This window comes from Lutjanus erythropterus, chromosome 20 (genome assembly GCF_056507025.1).
Source record: "Lutjanus erythropterus isolate fLutEry1 chromosome 20, fLutEry1.hap2, whole genome shotgun sequence".
Classification (NCBI taxonomy): Eukaryota; Metazoa; Chordata; class Actinopteri; order Lutjaniformes; family Lutjanidae; genus Lutjanus; species Lutjanus erythropterus.
In genome coordinates this window covers 957,809-979,929 of record NC_139336.1, presented here as the reverse complement: position 1 = coordinate 979,929, position 22,121 = coordinate 957,809, and the positions used below count along the sequence as shown (strand labels likewise).

The window sequence follows — 22,121 nt, the reverse complement described above, 5'->3', positions numbered from 1 at the left end:
ACAATAAACACTTCCCTCATACTTCCACAAACTCCAGATTAATGGACTGACCACTGGCTAGGTTGTGAAGCTTGTTCAGTGCTGCCAGCATAAACCACAGAGTAATATAGTAGATGGCGTGGGTGATAAAAGTAGGCAAAAAGTGTATACTGTGTGTGCCATGCAACAGTTAATCATCTCTCCTTATGTTTGTGAGTTACATCAGTGCCAGATCTGTACCTAAATAACAAAGCCATTAGTTCATACTGTACATCAAACCACAAGCAGGTTCCGCCCCACAATGGCAGATGTATTTGTTAAAATGCTTTTAATTTAATTAGTGGGGCACCTGATTATGACAGCATGAATGGTTTGTTTCCCCAAATTAAGAATGAGACTGCACATTAGTCACTACCACCTGCTGGTTTTTGTCTGCTTTCTAAACCATTTCAGGAAAGGAGCAGATTATTACCCTCAAAAAACAAACTGGCTGGCCTGACATTGTTTAGAATGTGCTTCATTCACACATGTTTAAAGAAAAACTACAGTTTTATAACTTGTTATTATAGATGTAAAACTGTGAACTATATTAAAGCTCAACTATTACTAAAGCAATAGGTAAGCTTTAATATAGTTACATCAGTAACTAGAATGACTGCCTCGCGGTTGTATGCCTCCACCAACCAGACAGGTTCCAGTTTACATCCATTTCTGTATAATATAAGAAGTGAAGAATTTCATAAAAAGGTATGACTATTAGGGCTGTGCATCTTCACTTGTCGCATGATTTGATTCAATTTCATGATGCATTGCATCCTCCATTTTCTATATTACTACACATGGCTCCTTTTTCATCAAAGAATACAACCAATCAGATAAATCCCTTTTTTTCCCTTTTTTATTGTTTAGAAAGTGCTTCAGAAAGCAATAACATAAAAGTTTTAACATTAAATTGTAAATAAATAAATAAAGTAAAGTAAATAAAGTCTAGCCTAGTCTTATTTATTGAGTCCTCTTATGACACTAAACTGAATATCTTTGTATTTTGGACATAAGACATTTGAGGACATCAACATGGGCTTTGGAAAATAACACTCAACATATTTTTACCATTTTACAGACCAAACTTGTGATTGATTAATTGAGAGAATTAATTGACAGATTAATCAAAGATTAAAATAATTGTTAGTTGCAGCCTTACCACAGACTAGGGATGTACATGATTAAACGTCGCCACCCTTGCTAGTCGGCACCAGAAATAGTAGTTGGTTCTAACTCTTTATCAATATTTTATTCATGTACAATGCCAGTTAACGGTTGCCTCTAAGGTGTTATGCAGCCGCCAGCCACTAGTCGGGGCTGCAGCTGCACCAGACATCAGCCCCTCTCGTCCAGCATGTATGTCCTGTTGGCCCACCCAATATCAATAAAGTTGGACAGATAATGGCTCATACAATCAGCACGGTTTCGCAGTGTTTTGATATAGAAAATGGAAATAAACTTGAATGTAGGCTGTGACAGAATAAACTGGTACATAATCACTCGACTGGAGTGATGTGTGACCACATTAAGCACAAATACAGACATTAACCTACAAGCAGAGCAGCTGCTACCGCTAGCTCTGCTTACATTAGCCACACTGTGAAGCAGGCTGTCAGCTAATGTCAGCTCCGGGTAAAAAAAAAAAAACCAGACACTCTGATCCTTTTTGGTCTGAAAAAAGTGAAGCATTTAGTGAGATGTTGTCATGTTTTGTTAATGTGCAAAGTTTGTTTTGCCTGGCGCATTTAAAATACGATTTGGCGACTGTAGACTGTGATTAACAGCTTCAAATGGCTCTTAATACACACAGTATTTTTTGGACAGCGTTTAAAATTATTAGTTAGTAAGCTGTGTTCAACTTTAACTGCATTCTGAATATTTTCTTACTGATAGAGTAGTCTAAATTGAATGTTCTGTTTAATTAACAGAGAAAGACTGGATGACTCTCTTCCCCTTCTCAGAGTTGGGTGGCAAAGTTGAGAGCGTCTCCTAAATTCTTGGCTGGGCTGGGTCCACTGTTTTCTTAATTGTGCCAGGCATTAGCTTCTCAGAGTGAAAATGGCTAACGTGGTTTCTCAAGTTAGTGGTATTTTCAAGTTGTTTGATTTTTGTGTGACAGACTTCACACACAGCATGTGTCTTGTCCAGTTTATGCTTCTCAGCAAGTTCATAAAATCAGAAATGTGCCCAGAGGTCTGCTTTGAAAGTACTAGGTGCGTTTTTTTATCACTTGCTCTTGATTTTCACCTTCCTCCAACATATTGCCCTCACCCTGGTCTCTCCCAATTCAATATGATGTTGCTACAGCACTGGGTGCTACAAGTGAGTTATTTTGAATTTTAAAACTTTATTGTCCAGCCGCAGACAGAAAATCAAAACGGAATGTTTCTACACTATAATCAATTATGTTCTGTCACTGCATCAATGCAGAAACTTCCACATCCGCACCGTGATGCGTCTTAGAAGCGATTAATTTCAATACCCCTTGACACTACGTTGACATTTGTTAACCTGACAAGCCAGATTGTTTGTCACACAGAACCATCTGGGAAGCTGTCCATAGAAAATGTTTGGAAAAGGGCATGCACTTTAGGAAAAAAACAGTTGGCAGGTGATGTCATCTGTCATGTCTAACACAAACAACTTCAACTAATCAAATCAACTCACCAAAACAAAGCAAACTCCAAAGCCGGCCAGAGGGAGAGCAAAAACATCTTTTTCACGGAGGAAAGACTTGTCATTCTTTGCTCTTCTTTCAATGAAGAAATACTCTCCACTTCTGATATGCTATCACAGTGTCTACCCTAACCTCTTCCGCCATTGTTTGTTGACAAATCGTACCTTAAAAGTTGAGCCCAAAAAAGCCCAAGCCCAACAAAATTCTGTCCAAACCCAACCCAAACCCGTCCCTCATTAGCATATTTCAGCCAAGACCGATTACAGCCCAACATTTCTCTTAACAAGCTTCCTTCTATGTAGCAATCAGTAAGAGTTGGAATAATAACGATAATAATAATTCTAATGATAATAATAATTATTATAATTATTACAGCCCAACCCCGACAAAAGCCCATGAAATATGTGAGAAATACAGTCTGACCTGATCCAAACCCGTCGGGTCCCATCAGGTTCTGGCACAGATCTCAAGCCCTACATTACATGGTGTTGCACTTGGTTGTACTAGAAAAAGACCCTGTAGATTTATGAATGGGACTTGGTACTGAACAATAATTTAGTAGCAGAAATGTAACTAACTGTATCAAAAACTGCAAAGTACAAATATAAAAATGTGGCGATTAGTGATTGTTTAGAGTTGTTATCTTGTTCAATCATCATTTATCAGATTGTCCCTGCCTGAAATCAAAAGCAATTCAGCTCCAGACATTCCTGGTTAGGTAGAGTTCCTGCAAGTCGACCCTGATATGACAATGTAGCGCTCAAGACTGCCCATAATGACTAGCTCTTGTACAGCTGCTTATGTTTAGAGATTCAGTACTTGTTTTTTTTGCTAAATGAACAATGATACACAGCTGGGCTGGTTTTTCAGTATCCCCAGCAGGCTTTTGTTAAATGTGACCACAGGGATGACAGAACTCTCCTTAAAACCTCCCCCCACAGCAAAGAAAGGCCCCATTTCTACCACCAGCAGCTCAGACTTTCTACTTTACCCCAACATGGTGAGTCATGTCACTGTGAGTGCTCATTAGTAACTTCCACCTCATGCACTTCTGTGCTTTCAGCTGTTTGTGGCTCTTCCTCCATATAGAGTTCTCACATCATTTCAGTTTGTCAATTTGTTATTAAAATCACTCTCACAGAATTAATGTACTTTAAATACTGACCGCCCCACTAGCAAGTTGAGTCACCTACTGTCATCCTAGGAAATCAGTGATTTCACTAAATGGCTGCTATTTCTCTTTATCTTCATTTCTGTCTTTTGTTTTCTTTATCCACAATCTAGGACACAGCCTGTGCAAAGCAAACCACCATTCCTAGCACATGACAGCTGATAAAAGTCATTAATTTAATTGAATCCGATTCACAGTGGTGTGGAAAAGGTTGGCCTTTTTGTCTTTCCAATATGTTCTTAGTACTGGAACAGAGACTATTCAGAAGTTGTCTCCACACACGCGGTTGCAACACTCATATGCATGTGGTTGTTTAGGATGTCATCTTAGTGTGTCAGTGCCCTTACTTTCTGAAAGTGTATTTTCTACTTTTAGGCAACCACTGGTTTCCATTAGTTTCCCTAAAACATGGGTCCTCCACGGGGAGTCCAGGACTCCTAGGGGGCCTCAGAGTTACTGCAGGTTTTTCAAAAATTTAAATGTCTTAAAGTATACATTAACATGAATCCAACACACAAAGAATAAACCAGACTATTTAAAACAAAATAAATAAATAAATAAATAAATACATATACAAAACATTATAAAAAGCCTAACCATGAATCTTTGTTAGAACTTTAATCAGGCCAGAAAAGTTGTGCCTGAAAAGACCCAAGCCTGACAAAATTCTGTCTGAACCCATCCCAAACCAGTCCCTCATTAGCACATTTCAGCCCAGAATTGTTCTTAACAAGCTTCCCTCTAAGTAGCAAATAATACAGGGACAATACCTCAGGGGAATTTGATTTGGCAACAACAAAACTGGGGAGAAAAATTAAAAAGGAATGAATACTACCGCTATTACTATTGATGACAATAATAATGATGATGATATTAATAATGAAGCTCAAACCCAACATAAGCTCATGAAATAACTCAAACCATTTGGGCACAGATCTCAAGCTCTAATCTTTGTGCATGCATGTGACCAAGCTTACTTACTATATCACTGTGTGGCACCTCTCCACAATGTCGAACAAGTTAGCTAGTTATTGATATGAAACATTTTGGCCAATTAGCTGTACAGACAATATGTGGGCCACAATAGATCATTTTGTAACTTCATTAGGAAGAGACTCTGACATACTCTTTACCTCAGAAACCACCAGTGAAAAGTGCAGCAGGTGAGGCTACCACAACTAACATTAGCCATGGTACAATTGTTGCTGAATTAGCAGCTACAAGAGAATACCCAAAACTATTCAATGAAATATATGTATAAGGGGGTCCCTGCTCACATTCTCTCAATCTGCTAAGAGCTCCATAGGCTGAAGAATGTTGAAGACCCCTGCACTAACCTATGAAAACTATATTGCATAGACAATAAACAATACAAACAATAAAAGCAGAAATGATGTTTGCAGATTGAAGTTTGGGATTACTTTTTTAGTCCATAAGACACTGCTGGAGTTTCACAGGAAAACAGTGTTGCAGAATCTCTGCAACAATCTCAGTTGCAGAAGGGTGACCAGTTTTGTAAAAAAAAAAAAAAAAAAAAAAACAATCAATCAAACAAACAAACAAAAAAAACTATATATATATATATATATATATATATATATATATATATATATATATATATATATAATGCCTCAATACTGCTCATCTGGTGAAATGCAAGTCTCCTAAAGCCTTTTTAAGTTGTCTTTTTATGTTTGAAAACTGGTCACCATTCACTTGCACTGTTGCAACACTGTTTTCCTGCAAAACTCCAGCAGTGTTTTGTGAACTAAGAAAATAAACCTTACTTTCAGTCGGCATGAGTGTGATTAGATAATGGCTGAATTTTCATTTTTGAGTGAACAACCCCTTTAAGTGATGTTTTCCAATACTGAAAAACATCCCTTAATATTATGGTATTGGTTTTGACCATATTGTCCCAGCCCTTAGGCTTGTTGCCCTGGTCTCAAACATGGATAAATACTGCGATGTCTTATTGAGACAAATTGATGCACAAAAGGATGGACACATTTACTGATGTATAAATATATCACATAAGCTACTAATAGAGACAAGGGCTTCGTTTTGACTCCTCCTAGAAGAGGAACCTCATTGTGTTTTGTTCTTTAAACGCTCAGACTCCTGCACCCCACCTCCTGTGCCCCTTTCACTTCATACCAAATGGTAAGTTCTCAGCCAAAGCTGAAAACAGGAAATCTCCAGCGCTCTCATCCCCCGCAGGGAGAGTAAATGAATTAGCATGACTGACAAAGAGGCGAGATCACCTCGAGCTATGCATTCAATTAACATGACAACGACACAGTGTCCCTTTGAGTCAGACCTTTTTTATGAAGACTCAGAGCTGCAAGGAACACATGTCAACAAGCTGAAAGAGGACAAAGACCTTAAGTGATCACAGAATGTTGGGGGGGGTACCCCGCCCCCACCACCCCACACCTTTTTCGTAATAACCATTAAAAAAACATTTTCAATATTCAAGCGAAACGCATCCTTTAAACTACAAAATTAAAACAGTCTGTTCTTAAATGTTCAAACGTTTGAAACTCTTAATTAAGTGGGTGCCACTTTTTGAGAGTTGAGACGATTAAGGTATTTTACGCGGTTTTAAGGGATGCAATGAGTGAAAAGCAATAATGCGTCGAGTCCTTTTCTGCGAATAATATGTGAAATGTCCAAGTTCAGGTAGGACAATGGCTCTGATACGACTCTGATAACGTTTTACTGAAACCCCTGCAAGAAAAGGCAAAGAGAAAAGGCTCCATCTATTGTGCAAGAAATCCCAGCATTGACAAGCTCTTTTCCAAGTTTCACAGAAAAATGTGAAGGAAGTCCATGCAAAACTTTTTTAAATTTTTCAGTTCTCTGTGCTCCATGTTGTTCAGGGCATCCCTTCTGTTTAATCTGGACGTTTAGAATTTTGCAGCATGAAATAAAGAGACTTACCGTCACATCTCAGATTTGGAAACAAGAAAAGCATCCAAAGCAAACTCCTCCAGGACACGGCCATAGCGTCAGTCCACACTCACAACAGTCAAGTGTGCAGGAAAATACAAAAAAAAAAAAAAAAAAAAAAATACGGGCTAAAATAGTTTCGTCCAATTTCAGGAGCTGCCGTTCTTCTGCTGGATCTTCTCTTTCTTGTTTTCCAAGTCAGCAACAGGGCCCAGGAAGAGAGCGCACTTTCCAGGTGGCGGAGGGCTCAAACAGGAAGGTGCGGGACAGATGTCGGATCACAGACGGACACAAAGCCGCGTTCATCCCGTGTGAAGTCTGCTACAGACGTCGAGAGCCACGGCTCCTTCGCAGATCCTCTGTCCTCGAGCCTGGAAAACTTTAGCGGACGCACACGCGTACTGGCATGAACGTTCATACGTGTTGTGACGTGTTTGTAAAGGGCGCCATCTAGAGACAAAACCAAGGAAGCTTCACTCTCTGTGATGCGCATTATGATGCCACTTGGTTAAAAAAAAAAAGTTCCTTTTTTGTTTACATTTTTAATTTCGCCGACATGTGTTTATTTTGTATCATTTATGAAGTAGGCTAAAATATCCAAGCAAAAAGTTGAGAAAACTCAAAATGTCCAGGCAACTTACTAATAGTTTTGAATTAAGGCCAGTTGAAACTCATTATTTAAAAAACCAGCTAATGATGTTTCTTTGAGATGATTTACTTTTCCTTTTTTAGATAGACTTGAATCTTTGAGTTTTAGAAACCCCCCAAAATGGACTTAAAAAGTAAAACTTTTAATCTTGTTAAAGTGAAATGTCTTTAATTCAAACATTTAGATAATAACATGAAGATAATAAAAGGTGATGAGAAAATGGCAGTAAAACTGTCAGGAATGTTAATTTATGTATAAATGAACTCTTCTCGAGATTTATTCACAAGGCCTGTTGTGAATTGGGTCGCAATCATTTGTCATTTTTAAAAAAGTGGGTCCCCAGGAAAAAAAGTTTGGGAAACATGTCTTTAGAAATGAATGTATTAAGGGTGTCAGCATATTTCAGCAAACTTAACATCAACAGTCTATCAAACCAAACAATCATAACGCTCCTTAAAACAAGGTAGCCTACTATGTCACATTTCAGTGTTACACATTTGTGTTACATTTAATTTTTTCTTTGTTTGTTTTCAGTTTCTTTGTGTGGTTGAACAGTATATAAACTTAAGTACACAATAACAAAAATGGTGTGAATTCCTCATGGTACAGTGTTACATTAACATTTACATTACATAGTTTTCCATCTCTTTATTATCAAATCAAGTACATTAAACAATTAAAATTCAATCTTGACTCCACTACAAATGTGAATCTAATTCTTTCCAGAATGACAGAAAAATATGTTTTCAGATCATTTTTGAGGGGAGAGATGATAGAGCTGAACCAAGCCGGGGACTCAACATGACTTCCAGAGGTCATTAAAACACTGCTATTTGTCTTTTAAGGGTCCTGCCTATTTTTAAGGTACTGTTCCATAATCAAGGATTTGTTTGAGTGTAAAGGGCCAAAAATGGGCATGTTACCTTAAGGCAACACTGCACCATACAGGGTTTACAGTTTGCCCTCTACAAAACACTGTCTGTTTCCAAACTCAGCATTAACATGAGCTCCTCACATTGCTCCTCCTCTCTAACTGTTCCATTATATTGTCTTAAAATATTATTTATGAACATGAGGACCTGAATGATTTCTTTGATCTTGGAGAATGTTTTGTTTGTTGTTGAACTAAATAACCTAAATTTGGTTAAACATGAACCTTTACAATATAAACATAGTGGGACTGTTACAAATATAGGTCATGGTTTTATTTTTATTGGAAAATAAAACTATTGGAGAATCCTGTCAGCAGCTTTGTTTTTATCTTTGTATTTAATTTTACAGATGACTTAAGGCTGATCAGGATCCTAATATTCTCCAATCAGACTTGAAACTCACCAAGCAGAAAATGTTGGTTGTGTCTGCCATCAGATCAAACATTTTAGTTGGCACATAAAACACAAATGTCAAGCCTATTCAGATATGTTTTTTTCAGAAGGGCCAAATTTGAAAAGGTAAAGTGCCAAGAGGCCGAACATGTACGTCTCCCCTGTCTGACCTGTAAAGCTAGGAATTTAAATGTGCAAAATAATGCCCCTCTTCTATTTTTTTTCTCCACTCAAACAATGTAACTTTGAAATCCTGAAAAGATTCCTGCATCTATGCAGTCTCAAACTAAAAGATTATGAAATGAACTTGATAACTTTAATATTAACATATCTAAAAAGACAATATGTTTGATCATCTGACATGATTGTGCTAGCTTCCTCAACTCCCAGATTACTATTGGCATCAGCTGTCCTTTCATGTAACTGTATTAATATTTATAAGTTTGTGGGATCAAACTTTAGCCTGAGGCAAGGATCGAGTGTGTTGGAGGCTCAGCAGATAATACTAGTCACAGAGTTGGTGATTCAATCCTCAACTCCTTATGAGGAAGTGAAAGTCATGGTCAGTACCCAGTAGCCTGCTCACTGTGTGTAAATTGGGTGAAAGAGAGTCAAATTTGAAAGCTTTAGATATCTAAATGCATTTTACATATACATACTGTTCCAGAGACATGACAGCTGTAATCAAAGAGCAATTTTGGAAAGTCACAGCCAAGTAAATTTCACAAATAGACATTGAAATATTTTGCCTGAAATGGGGTCCATATTAAGACCACAAAATCTGCTTTTCAGATATTTATACTGCCCCAATTTAAGTGTGAATACTTTTGTTATAATGAAGTTGAATAAACGTCTAATCTCTCATTTGAAATGCCTACAATTCTTTTCTAGCCATTTTTAAGGTTTCTATTGTTTAATTTGTCAAAATATGTCAAAAGTATGTAATGGCTGTAAGCCCATGGGTGTTCCAAATAAATAGTACCAATCACAGCACAGGAGAGTTTTAATACAGCAAATCACAACAGAGGGATTTTACAACAACTAATCACAGTAAAGTTTATCGGATTGGCTGAGGGAAAATGGCCTCTCCTCAGAATGGCTGTTGCAAAACCCTTCTTTCCTTTGATTGTCAGAGTTGCAAAGTAACGCATTACTGCAATAACATTACTTTTTTTCAATAACTAGTAGTGTAAGGCATTACTCGTCTGAAAATGGTAATATTATTACAGTTTTTCCGAGCTAGTTACTTGCGTTACATTTGCCAGTAGCACCTTCATCACACACAACGCACACAACACAGAGAACAGAAGGGAAGGGGAAGGGGACGTGAATGGAACAGTGATTGGTCTGGGTTTGGCACGAGGTATCATTTACCATCACCGATTGGTCGACACCCGGCAGCCAGCAGCAGAGCGGCACCCGCAAAGACAGATGAGAAAAAATGGAAGCATCAACAACTGCAAGCTCTTTTTCAGAGGAAGGTTCCCAGCAGCAGAAAGCTAGTTTCGATGGGTGGAGATTCAGTCATTATTTTGAATATGTTCAACGGAAGGAAAATAACTTGATGGTGAAGTGCACACTCTGCCTGGGGAGAAAGCTGCTCTCCACTGCTTGTAACTCTACCTCCAACTTGAAGAAGCACCTGGAGCGACAGCACAGACACATCAAGCTTGTTGCGAAGCGACGGAGTGACATGAACGAGCAGCCTCGCAAGCAGCAAAAACTTTCATTTGAACATAAAGTACTACCAACATCAAAATCCGAGATAAATAAGCTTGTTGCCTCGTACGTAGTAGAAGAATGTTACCTCTTTCCACCGTCGAATCACTGTCTTTTCGAAAGATAAGTCCTTTGTCTGTTCTCCCTCCATCTGATGCATCTCAGGCAGTTATAGAATAATTAAGAAAAAAAATGTAACTAGTAATATAACTAGTTACTTTCTCCAGGGAGTAATAAAGTAAGTTATTTTTTGAGAGTAATATGTAATATATTAGTTTTTTGAGTAACTAGCCCCAACACTGCTCACAAGAAAAGTGTCAGGTGAGTTGAATGATACAGCTGCTGCTGGGTTTCTGATTGCATCTCTCCCCTTTTTCATGCAGTAGTATGCTGGCGCTCAGAGGACTGCTTCCCAGACAAAGGAGAGGAACTCTGCCTGAGTTTTTGGTTAAAACTGAATGGACTGGGAGGCGTTCCCGAGCAGCAACATGTGAAGACGCGTTAGCCTGCCGCTCCGCAGAGAAAAGCTAATTTCAACATAAATCCTGTATGGTTTTATCCTGATAACTACTTGTGAACTGCTACAACAGTAAAGTTGGCCGTAGAGACTCCTCATTCATCTTCCTGCAATGTCTGGAGCAAAAATGCAGAAGAAAATAGACACTTCGAAAGCGGCCTGTAAAGCACAGAGCCCACCTGAGGAGACACACCCAGAAACGAGCCATGGGGCTATGGAATCACACCAATTGCACAATTTGATTGATTCTCTGTCTGCGGACTTGAAAGGCCAGATCGACGCGGTCCGTGTTGATCTCATGGCTAAAATTGAATCGGTTAGCTCTACCTGTGCCGCTCAACACGCTCACCTTAATAGCCTCGAAGATGCTACAAACACATACTCCGACAGAGTGGTAGACCTAGAGGCCCAAGTACTCCAGCTAAAGGGAGAAGTGACCAATCTTAACCAGAAAACGGAAGACCTGGAAGGCAGGCAGCATTGGTGTAACGTCCGAATTATAGGGATAAAAGAAAACTTCGAAGCGGGCTCTCATCCTACCCATTTGGTGGCCAAACTACTTCAAGAATCACTGGGTCTGGACACGGCACCGACGCTGGACCGAGCACATCGAAGTCTACAGCCAGAACCAGCAAGAGGACATCGGCCCAGAGCTTTCATCGTTAAATTCCATTATTATCAAGAGAAGCTGGAAGTACTCCAGAGGGCGGCTAGGAAGAGCCCACTGTCATACAACGGTGATAAGATAATGATTTTCCCGGACCTGCCGCCATTCAGTTGTGAAGCGCAGGGCTGCTTTCAAAGAAGTAAAGGAGCTTCTACACAGCTGCCAGGGGGTACGATTCGGGATGCTTTACCCAGCAAGACTCAGGGTCTCTTCGTCGCAGGGGGAAAAAGTCTTCACCGACCCAACAGCCGCCAGAGACTATGTTACGAAAAACTTTACCCCAAACCAGGATCGCACAGCTGACAGCTAAGTGCTCTCTGTTAACTCTATCCTAATCACAACATGGTCCACCCACAGAGTGTGAATTGACAAGTGATAAACAAGGCGTGGGCTAGAAAATAGTGTAAACCTCATATTTTGTACCACAGCCCAAAATGTTATATTTGTTATTATGTTCCCTCTGTGAATGGTATTACCAGAGGAGTGTCTTTGGTCATATAATAAGGGACACCAAGTTTAAAAATATTATCAAAAAAAAAAAAAAAAAATCCTGGTGCTCCTAATTTCTGTTCTTCTTTTAAAGTAATATTCAGATTGTTCAAGTTAACATAATATTACCAATAAGGTTTGAGTTTGAGTTCTACCTTCCTGTTCTCTGCAGGGGCAGTGCAAAAAGCTAAGTTCAGCAGAGTTAGGAGTGTGGTTGCAAACCTATGTTTTGCATGTTAGACAATAGCTCATTTAAGGGGTGGGAGGGGGTGGTCTTCCGTTTGGGGGGAGACAAACCAAAGGGTAAATGTTATGTATACTTGAACTGTGTCGGTATTTTTTATTTCTATTTCTGTGTCTTCAGCTGTCTGGTTATATTTTTGCTGATTGTAAATACAACTTACTTGGCACTCATTCTTTATATTGTTAATGCTTACCAACTCAGTGACTACCTCTAATACTTTAACCTCTAAGTCTAAGCTTCCCTCCACAACTTTCATTACCTGGAATGTTAAAGGGCTTAATAAACTTCTTCAAACTTATAAACCAGATATTATATATCTACAAGAAACACACCTGCGAGCAACAGAACTATGTAAATTAAAGAAGAACTGGATAACTCAAGTATATCATTCTAGATTTAATTCAAGGGCTAGGGGAGTAGCAATACTTATTAAGAAAAATGTGCCTTTTACTTCCACTAATATAATTTCTGATATTAATGGTCATTATATAATAGTTACTGGGAAACTGTATAATACATCAGTCATTTTAGCTAACCTCTATGCTCCAAACTGGGACGACCCGCAATTTTTTTCAAAACTCATAGGCACGCTGCCCAACCTTAACAATTCTCACCTAATTCTTGGCGGGGACTTCAACTGTGTCCTACACCCGAATTTAGACAGATATGGGATCAGACAAAATAGTTCACTCTCTAAATCAGCTATGGCTATTAATTCATTCCTGCAAACATATAATATGTCAGACCCACTGCGTATTATTGATCCTGTTTCTAGACATTACTCTTTTTTTTCACCAGTACACCATTTGTATTCTAGGATTGACTATTTCTTGTTGGACAGTATGCTCATCCCATTAGTATCGTCTTGTACGTATCATGCAATTGTAATATCAGATCATTCCCCAGTACAGATTGATATTTCCCTTCCAGATTGTCATGTACCCCAATGAGTGTGGAGACTTGATCCCTTGATGTTATTGGATGAAGATTTTCTTGCTTATCTTTCAACGCAAATAGATTTCTTCCTAGAGGTCAACGATACCCCAGATGTTACTAAATCCACAATTTGGGAGTCTCTTAAGGCCTTCTTACGGGGTAAATTATCTCATATACTTCATATAAAAATAAAAAACATAAGGAAAGGCTTGTTGATCTAACTCAACTTATTTCTAACCTTGACTCTCAATATGCAGACAGACCCTCTGCAGACTTGTTCAAACAAAAGCTTATGCTTGAGTCTGAATTTGAAACCCTCTCAATTAAAGAAACTGAGAGACTCATGTTGAGGACAAGACAACATATTTATGAGCATGGGGAGAGGGCTGGTAGACTTCTTTCGCACCAACTACGGCAGTCATTATCTAGTAGGTTAATACCAGAAATCAACGATAATTGTGGACTAATACAAACAGACCACATAAAGATAAATGATACATTCAAACAATATTATTCAAACCTTTATTGCTCTCAAAGTACTGCAGAGGCTTCTGACATGGACTCTTTTATGACAAATTTGAACACTCCAACTATCAGCCAAGATCAGCGTGCAATTTTAGAGAACCCCTTTTCAGAACATGAGATTTTACAGGCCATTAGTTCTTTACAAAGTGGGAAAACACGGGGCCCTGACGGGTTCCTGTGTGAATTTTACAAAGCATTATCGTCTAAATTGTCTCCTCAGCTATGTGCAGTATTTGCTGAAATACACACAAAAGGCTTATTACCACAAACCTTTACTCAGGCTAAATTTCATTTTGTGGATTAAAACACTTTATTCCTCACCTGTAGCATCAGTTCGCACTAACAATATTACATCGGTATATTTACCACTATATAGAGGGACCAGACAGGGCTGCCCTCTCAGCCCCCTACTGTTTGATCTAGCTATAGAACCTCTTGCTATTACCTTAAGGTCAAACAATGAGATTATGGGTATGAGCAGAGACGGTGTCATCCATAAATTGTCACTGTATGCAGATGACCTCCTTTTATATATATCGGACCCGGACGAGTCCATCCCTAAACTTCTGGAAGTGTTATAGACATTCGGTATTTTTTCAGGCTACAAATTGAACCTCATGAAAAGTTTGCTTTTCCCTGTAAATCAATTAGCAATAGACATTAATCATACCCGCTTTCCATTTAAAGTGGAGTTAGTGTCTTTCACTTACCTCGGGGTGCAAATTACACACAACTTTAAAGCTTTGTTTAAACATAATTTTAACCCTTTATTGGATCGTACCAAACAAGATTTGACACGCTGGGCAGCTTTACCTATCTCTCTTGCAGGTCGTATAAATTCAGTCAAAATGACGATATTACCAAGATTCTTGTACCTATTTCGAATTATTCCCATTTTCTTGCCCAAATCTTTTTTTGGAAAGCTTGATAAATTGATATCCACATTCATCTGGAATAAGAAAATTGCACAGATCAGTAAAACATATCTTCAGAACTCAAAAAAATTTGCCGGTCTAGCCCTACCTAATTTTTTACATTATTACTGGACAGCAAATATCACTAAACTCCCAATTTGGCTTTCCACGTTCCAAGATGGTGAAGGCCCTGTCTGGTCAATTATGGAGTTACATTCAAGTCTACCAGTTTCACCCATATCTCTGATCTGCTCCCCTCTACCCTTGAACCTAAATAACTACCTTAGTAACCCAGTGGTTCAGAACACCATAAGAATTTGGTTCCAATGTAAGCGTCACTTCGGCTATAAACAAATGCTGAATTTTGCTCCGATAACATTTAACCCTCTTTTTCTCCCGGCTCAGATAGACCCGACATTTAAATTATGGTTTAGGAATGGTATTATTTTCTTTAAAGATCTTTTTATAAACAACTCATTTACCTCCTTTGATACCTTGGTTCGAAATTATAATATTCCACAATCTCACTTTTTTAGATATCTTCAAGTTCGAAACTTTGCCACAAAACATTATTCTACATTTCCTCTTCTTCCACCAGACTGCCCTTTAGAGGATTGTTTAAAGCCTGTTTCAAACCTTAAAGGTTGTATTTCAAGACTATATGATATAATTCAACATATCAATCCTCCAACACTGACCAAGATAAAAGACGACTGGGAACAGGACCTGGAGTTGACTATTCCCGACTCCATCTGGGATCTTAGCATTAATTGCATTTACTCCTCATCCATTTGCATTCGCCACCATTTGTTACAGTTCAAAGTTTTTCATCGTCTCTACTTTACTAAAGCAAAATTGTCCAAAATATTTTTGGTTTCTGATGACAGTTGCCCCAGATGCCATCAGTCACCAGCGACTATGGCCCATGTTTTGGTCATGTAACACACTAAACAGTTTCTGGACCTCAATATTCTAAGTGTATTCATATATCTGCAACAAAACGATAGATCCTAATCCACATGTGGCGATATTTGGTGTACCCTCCACAGCTGACAACATCACTTCATGTCAATCAAATGCTATAGCATTTACTTCATTACTAGCACGCCGATTAATCTTAACATGGTGGAAGTCTGCCAGCCCTCCCTCTTTTATACAGTGGATTAAGGAAGTAATGATGTGCCTTAAAATGGAGAAGCTGAGATCCACTTTGAGAGGGTCACTTAAAATTTATAACAGAACCTGGTTTCCCTTTATCGACTATGTGGAGAACTTGGCTTTCCCAGCAGTCTGAAGCCAAATTTTGGCACATGAGCTAATGATCTAACCTGATTCTGATTCTTTAACTTTTCTGAGTGCTGAAAACTTGTACGATGCATTTACTGTACTGCACAGCTGTTGTTGTTTGTTTGTTTGTTTGTTTGTTTTTTTGCCTCCCCCCCAATGTATTCTTGTACCTACCTAACTGTGACAGAGATAGTTCACCGCTGTATGTGATAGACTTGATTTGTTCTGAGGAACCTTAAGTGGACTCTAAGCCTATACTTATATTTTATGTCAATGCTTCATGGGGGTCTCGTTGATATGTCTGTCCCACCTTTTTTGTTTATTTGTTTGTTTGTTTTGTTTATGTTTTATTAGTGCTGTGGATGTCTTGTTTTATTGTGTTAAATTGGGAAAATGAATAAAAAAAGTGTTTAAAAAAAACTGAATGGACTGGAAAACACGTGCTTAGAGAAGCTGGGCAGCCAAAGGGACATGTGGGGTATTGATGATTTTGTGGTAGCAAGATGGCTGCACCCTTGTCCCCTTTTTGGCTCCTCCCCTCCCCCCTTCTGCTCTGATTGACTCCCCCTATTCTCTGGTTGGCTGCAGGAAAAATCAACCTCTCCTCTGACTGGCTGAGGGAAAATCCCTATGTCCACCGATTGGCTGGAGGAAAATCCACCTCTCCACTGATTGGCTGTTGTGAAATTCACCTCTCCACTGAAAGGCTGAAAGAAAATCCCCCTCCCCAATGACTAGTTATTGCAAAATTCCACATTCTTCTGACTGGCTGTTGCAATCCCCCTGTCCTCTGATTTGCTGATGGGAAATCCCCTGTCTTCTGATTGGCTGTTGGGAATCCAATATGGCGGCGCAACTGACGATTGCGGCGGCCTCTCTCAGTGGGAATACAGTGCTTTCGAATGTTAGTGGAGCGAATAGTGTGACTGAACAATGTGTGGAAGGAAAGTGTGTGTCTGTGCTAGGGTATGAGCGTCAGCTTCTGCTGGACATTAACAGCAGAGTCTGTGGCTGTGACAAACGCTTGCTGAGTGTACTGGGCGAACTCAGCCTGCTTTGCCACAGGAGCCAAGGTAGACACACCCCGGGAGCACAGCTCAGGGCGAGGCACCGTAAGCGGTGTGACAGGATGCGGAAGCGGGGCAAGCGCGGCGGTGTCCGGGCTCGGCTAGCCGCTAATCCACACAAGCCAGCCATACCCACACTCTTGTTGCCGAACGTCCAATCCCTCGACAATAAGATGGACCTTATTAGACTGTGAAGAGCCTCCCAACGAGATGTGAGAGACCAGTGCATTACTGTTTTCACCAAGACCTGGCTGAATCAGAACATCACAGATGCTGGAGTACAGCTGGAGGAGCTAATGCTACACCGAGCAGACAGATCAGCTGAGCTAACTGGCAAGCGGAGAGGAGGCAGCCTGGCTGTTTACATCAACAGGTTGTGGTGTCAGGATTCCGTCTCTGTTTCCACTTGCTACTCACAACATAAAGAGCTGCTGACTGTGAAGTGTCGACCTTTCTACCTGCCGCGGGAGCTGTCGGCTGTCTTCATAACAGCTGTCTACGTACCACCGAGTGCTAACGTGGAAGAAGCTATGTCGGAGCTCTACAACAACATCAGCGAAAAGCAGCAGGAACATCCGGATGCTCTCTTCATAGCAGCTGGTGACTTCAACCAGGCAAGTCTTACATCTGTTCTGCCTAAATTCTACCAACATGTAAATGTTGCGACCAGAGGAAACAACACTCTGGACTTGGTTTATACAAACATTAAAAACTCTTACAAAGCAGAGCCTCTCCCCCATATTGGTAACTCAGACCATATAACTGTCAGACTCATACCAGCATACAGACCCAGAGTGAAGTGGGAGAAGCTAGTGGTCAGTGAGGTCATTCACAGACACCGCTGCCAGCTGGAGTAAAGAAGACCCTGGCTAGCGTCAACCCACACAAGGCTGCAGGGCCAGACAACATCCCTGGACACGTTCTGAAAAACTGTGCTGAGCAGCTGAAGGATGTTTTCACAGACATCTTTAATATCTCACTCCGCCAGGCTGTGGTGCCCACCTGCCTCAAAGTGCCACCATCATTCCTGTCCCGAAAAAAACAGATGCCACCGGCTTCTCTGATTTTCGCCCTGTAGCCCTCACGCCCATAGTGATGAAATGTTTTGAACGCCTGGTCATGCAGCACATTAAAAACTGCCTCCCTGCTGACTTGGACCCACTACAATTCGCTTACAGAAGAAACAGATCCACAGAAGATGTAATTTCCACCATGCTCCACCTCACGCTGTCTCATCTTGAGAAGAAGAACATGCCAGGCTCTTGTTCTTAGACTTCAGCAGTGCCTTCAACACCATCATCCCACAGCAGCTGGTGGAAAAGCTGCAGCTGCTAAAAGTGGACAACGGCATCTGCAAATGGGTCTACAACTTTCTGAGTCAGCGAAGTCCCCCATCCCCACATACACACCCACACTCACCCTTGACAGCTAGTCACCTGTCAAGTTAAGATACTGAATGCACTTTTTGAGAGAATGGACTGTTTTTATCTGATTTTATTCCTATTTATTGTCTATTATGATGCTATATTTTATTATGTTACTATTTTATCATTGCACTGCAGTCACTGTTCTCTTGTGTATGTAAATGCACAGTGAAAATGACAATAAAAATCCTTGATCCTTGATCCTTCCTAGAAAATCCACCTCTCCCCTGAGTGGCTAAGGGGAAATCCCCCTCTATTCTGATTGGCTGAGGGAAAATCTCCCAACTGACTGGGGGAAAATACTCATCTCCTGTCATTGGCTCAAGGAAAGTCCCCCACAGGAAAGGAAAATCTCCCTGTCTTCTGACTGGCTGATTGAAAAAATCACTCTATTCTCTGATTGGCTGAGGGAAAATCTAACTCCACTCTGCTTGGCTGTTGCAAAATCCCTCTGTTCTCTGATTGGCTGAGGGAAAATTCCTCTCTCCCCTGATTGGCTGTTGCAAAATGCTGCTGTCCTTGGATTAACTCAGGGGAAAAAAAACCCTCTCCTCTGATTAGCTGAGGACAAATTGAACTCTCCTCTGATTTGTTAGTGAAAATCCCTATTTCAAAATCACCTTTCCTCTGATTGGCTGAGGGAAAATCCCCCCCTTCTCTGACTGGCTGTTGCAAAATCCCCATCTCCCCTGACTGGCTGTTGCAAAATTCACCTCTCCGCTGAAAGGCTGAAAGAAAATCCCCCTCCCCTGTGACTAGTTATGGCAAAATCCCACATTCTTCTGACTGGCTGTTGCAAAATCCCTCTATCCTCTGATTGACTGAGGGAGCAAATCAGAGAAGAGGGTGATTTTCCCTCAGCCAATCAGAGGAGATGCAGAATTTCCCTCTCTCAACAGGGGGATAAGGGGATTTTGCAACAGCGAATGAGTGGAGAGGGGGATTTTACAACAGCCAATCAGGGGAGAGGTGGGTTTTGCAACAACCAATCAGAGGAGAAGGGGATTATACCTCAGCAAATAAGAGAACAGGGCGATGCTCCCTCAGCCAATCAGAGGAGAGGACCATTTTCTATCAGCCAGTCAGAGGAGAGCATGATCTTCCCTCTGCCAATGAGAGGAGAAGGGGATTTTCCGTCAGCCAGTCAGAGGACAGGGAGATGTTCCCTCATTCAATCAGAGGAGAGGGGGATTTTGCATCATCCAGCCAGAGAAGAGGGTGATTTTAATAGCCAATCAGAGGACAAGGGCATCCTGCAAAACTGAATCAGAAGAGAGGGAGATTTTCCCTCAGCCAATAAGAGAAGAGGATGACTTCCCCTCAGCCAATCAGAGGAGAGGGCCATTTTCCATCAGCCAATCAGAGGAGAGCATGATCTTCCCTCTGCCAATGAGAGGAGAAGGGGATTTTCTGTCAGCCAGTCAGAGGACAGGGAGATGTTCCCTCATCCAATCAGAGGAGAGGGTTTTTTTTCCACAGCTCATCAGAGGAAAAGGGGATTTTACATCATCCAGCTAGAGGAGAGGGTGATTTTACAATAGCCAATCAGAGGAGAGGGGCATCCTGCAAAAGCAAATCAGAGGAGAGAGAGATTTTCCCTCACCCAATAAGAGAAGAGGATTTTCCCTCAGCAAATCAGTGGAGAGAGGGATTTTACCTCAGCCAATCAGTGGACCGGGAGATTGTATAGGCCTGAATCCCCTCAGTAAGATCATCTCCAAGAGTGGCTACGGATACTGGTTCCGAAGTGGAGCAACCATCAGTCACCTCCTCTACATGGATGACATCAAACCGTATGCCAGGAATGAGCAGGATGTCGACTCACTGATCCACATCACCAGTATCTACAGCAGTGACATTGGAATGTCATTCGGGCTAGAGAAGTACGGTCGGATGGTATCAAAGAGAGGAAAGATGATCAGAACTGAGGGGGTTGAACTACCAGAAGGAAGCATCACAGATATCCAGGACAGCTACAAGGCAACAGGCAAATGGGAACCATGAGGAGGCCGCAATGAGTGTCAGGCACAGCCAAATACCTACACAGAGTAAGGCAGGTCCTGAAAAGTCGGCTGAATGGGAAGAACAAGGTCCGTGCCATCAACATATACGCCCTGCCAGTCATCAGATTTCCTGCTGGCATAATAAACTGGCCAAAGTAAGAGATGGAGGCCAGAAGTTGATATCAAGACAAGGAAGCTCCTCACAATACATGGTGGGTTTCATCCCAAGTCCAGCACCCTGAGACTGTACACTAAGCGGAATGAGGGAGGGCGGGGACTGGTGAGTGTCTGAGCCACTATCCAGGACTAAACAACCAAGATCCACAAATATATCAGGAAGATGGCCCCTGAAGACGAGATTCTAAGTGAATACCTCAGGCAGCAGAAACCCAATAATGCAGAGGAGGAGGATGAACCATCATGGAGGGACAAGCCCCTACATGGCACCACCACTACATGTACCACCGTCAGATAGAAGAAGTAGTTGATGTCAAGAAATCCTACCAGTGGCTGGAAAATGCTGGATTGAAAGACTGCACAGAGGCACAACACAACAGCAACATCAGGAAGACGGAACACGAGAACCTCAAAAAATACCAAGGGCTAAAAGAGGAGCTGGAGAAGATGTGGGGAGTGAAGGCAACAGTGGTTCCAGTAGTGATCGGAGCACTGGGGGCTGTGACCCACTAACTAGGAGAGTGGCTCCAGCAGATTCCAGGTACACCATCGGAGGTCGCTGTCCAGAAGAGCACAATCCTAGGAACTGCTAAGATACTGTGCAGAATGCTCAAACTTCCCGGCCTCTGGTAGAGGACCCGAGCTTGAAGAAGACACACCAAGTCCCCATGGAAAAGGGCGGTTGAGAGACGTTTTTTTTTTTACATGAATATGTAGTACTGTGCAAAAGTTTTAGGCAGGTGTGAAGAAATGTGGTTAAGTAAGAGTGCTTTCAAAAATATAAAATTTGTTTATTTTTTTTTTAATCGATTTACAAATTGCAAAGTGAGTGAATAGAAGAAAACTCTAAATCAAATCAATGTTTGGTGTGACCACCCTTTGCCTTCAAAACAGCATCAATTCTTCTAGGTACACTTGCACAAAGTCAGGGATTTTGTGAGATCATTGTCTGGTGTATGATTAACCAATTATACCAAACAGATGCTAATGATCATCAAGTTCATATGTAGGTTGAAACATAGCCATTAACTAACAGAAACAGCTGTGTAGGAGGCTTAAAACTGGGTGAGGAACAGCCAAACTCTGCTACCAAGGTGAGGTTGTGGAAGACAGTTTAATGTCAACAAGACACAAGGTGGTTATACTGTATCAGCAAGGTAAGATTCCAAAGCAGACTGGGGTTTCAAGATGTGCTGTTCAAGCTCTTTTGAAGAAGCACAAAGAAACGGGCAACGTTGATGACCATAGACGCAGTGGTTGGCCAAGGAAACTTAGTGCAGCAGATGAAAGACACATTATGCTTACTTCCCTTCGAAATCGAAAGATGTCCAGCAGTGACATCAGCTCAGAACTAGCA

The 22,121-nt window shown here is 40.8% G+C and overlaps 1 protein-coding gene across 1 annotated transcript in view; it reads right to left on the bottom strand.

Annotated features, from left to right (window-relative positions):
• The window catches only part of ror2 (receptor tyrosine kinase-like orphan receptor 2), an 80,939-nt gene extending 73,729 nt beyond the window's left edge, over positions 1–7,210 (bottom strand). Inside the window, exon 1 of the mRNA XM_084745743.1 lies at positions 6,813–7,210. Within this exon, the coding sequence (XP_084601869.1) occupies positions 6,813–6,876 (64 nt within the window). The 5' untranslated portion in view covers positions 6,877–7,210. The remainder of the gene's footprint in view (positions 1–6,812) is intronic.
• Between the last annotated feature and the right edge of the window lie 14,911 nt (positions 7,211–22,121).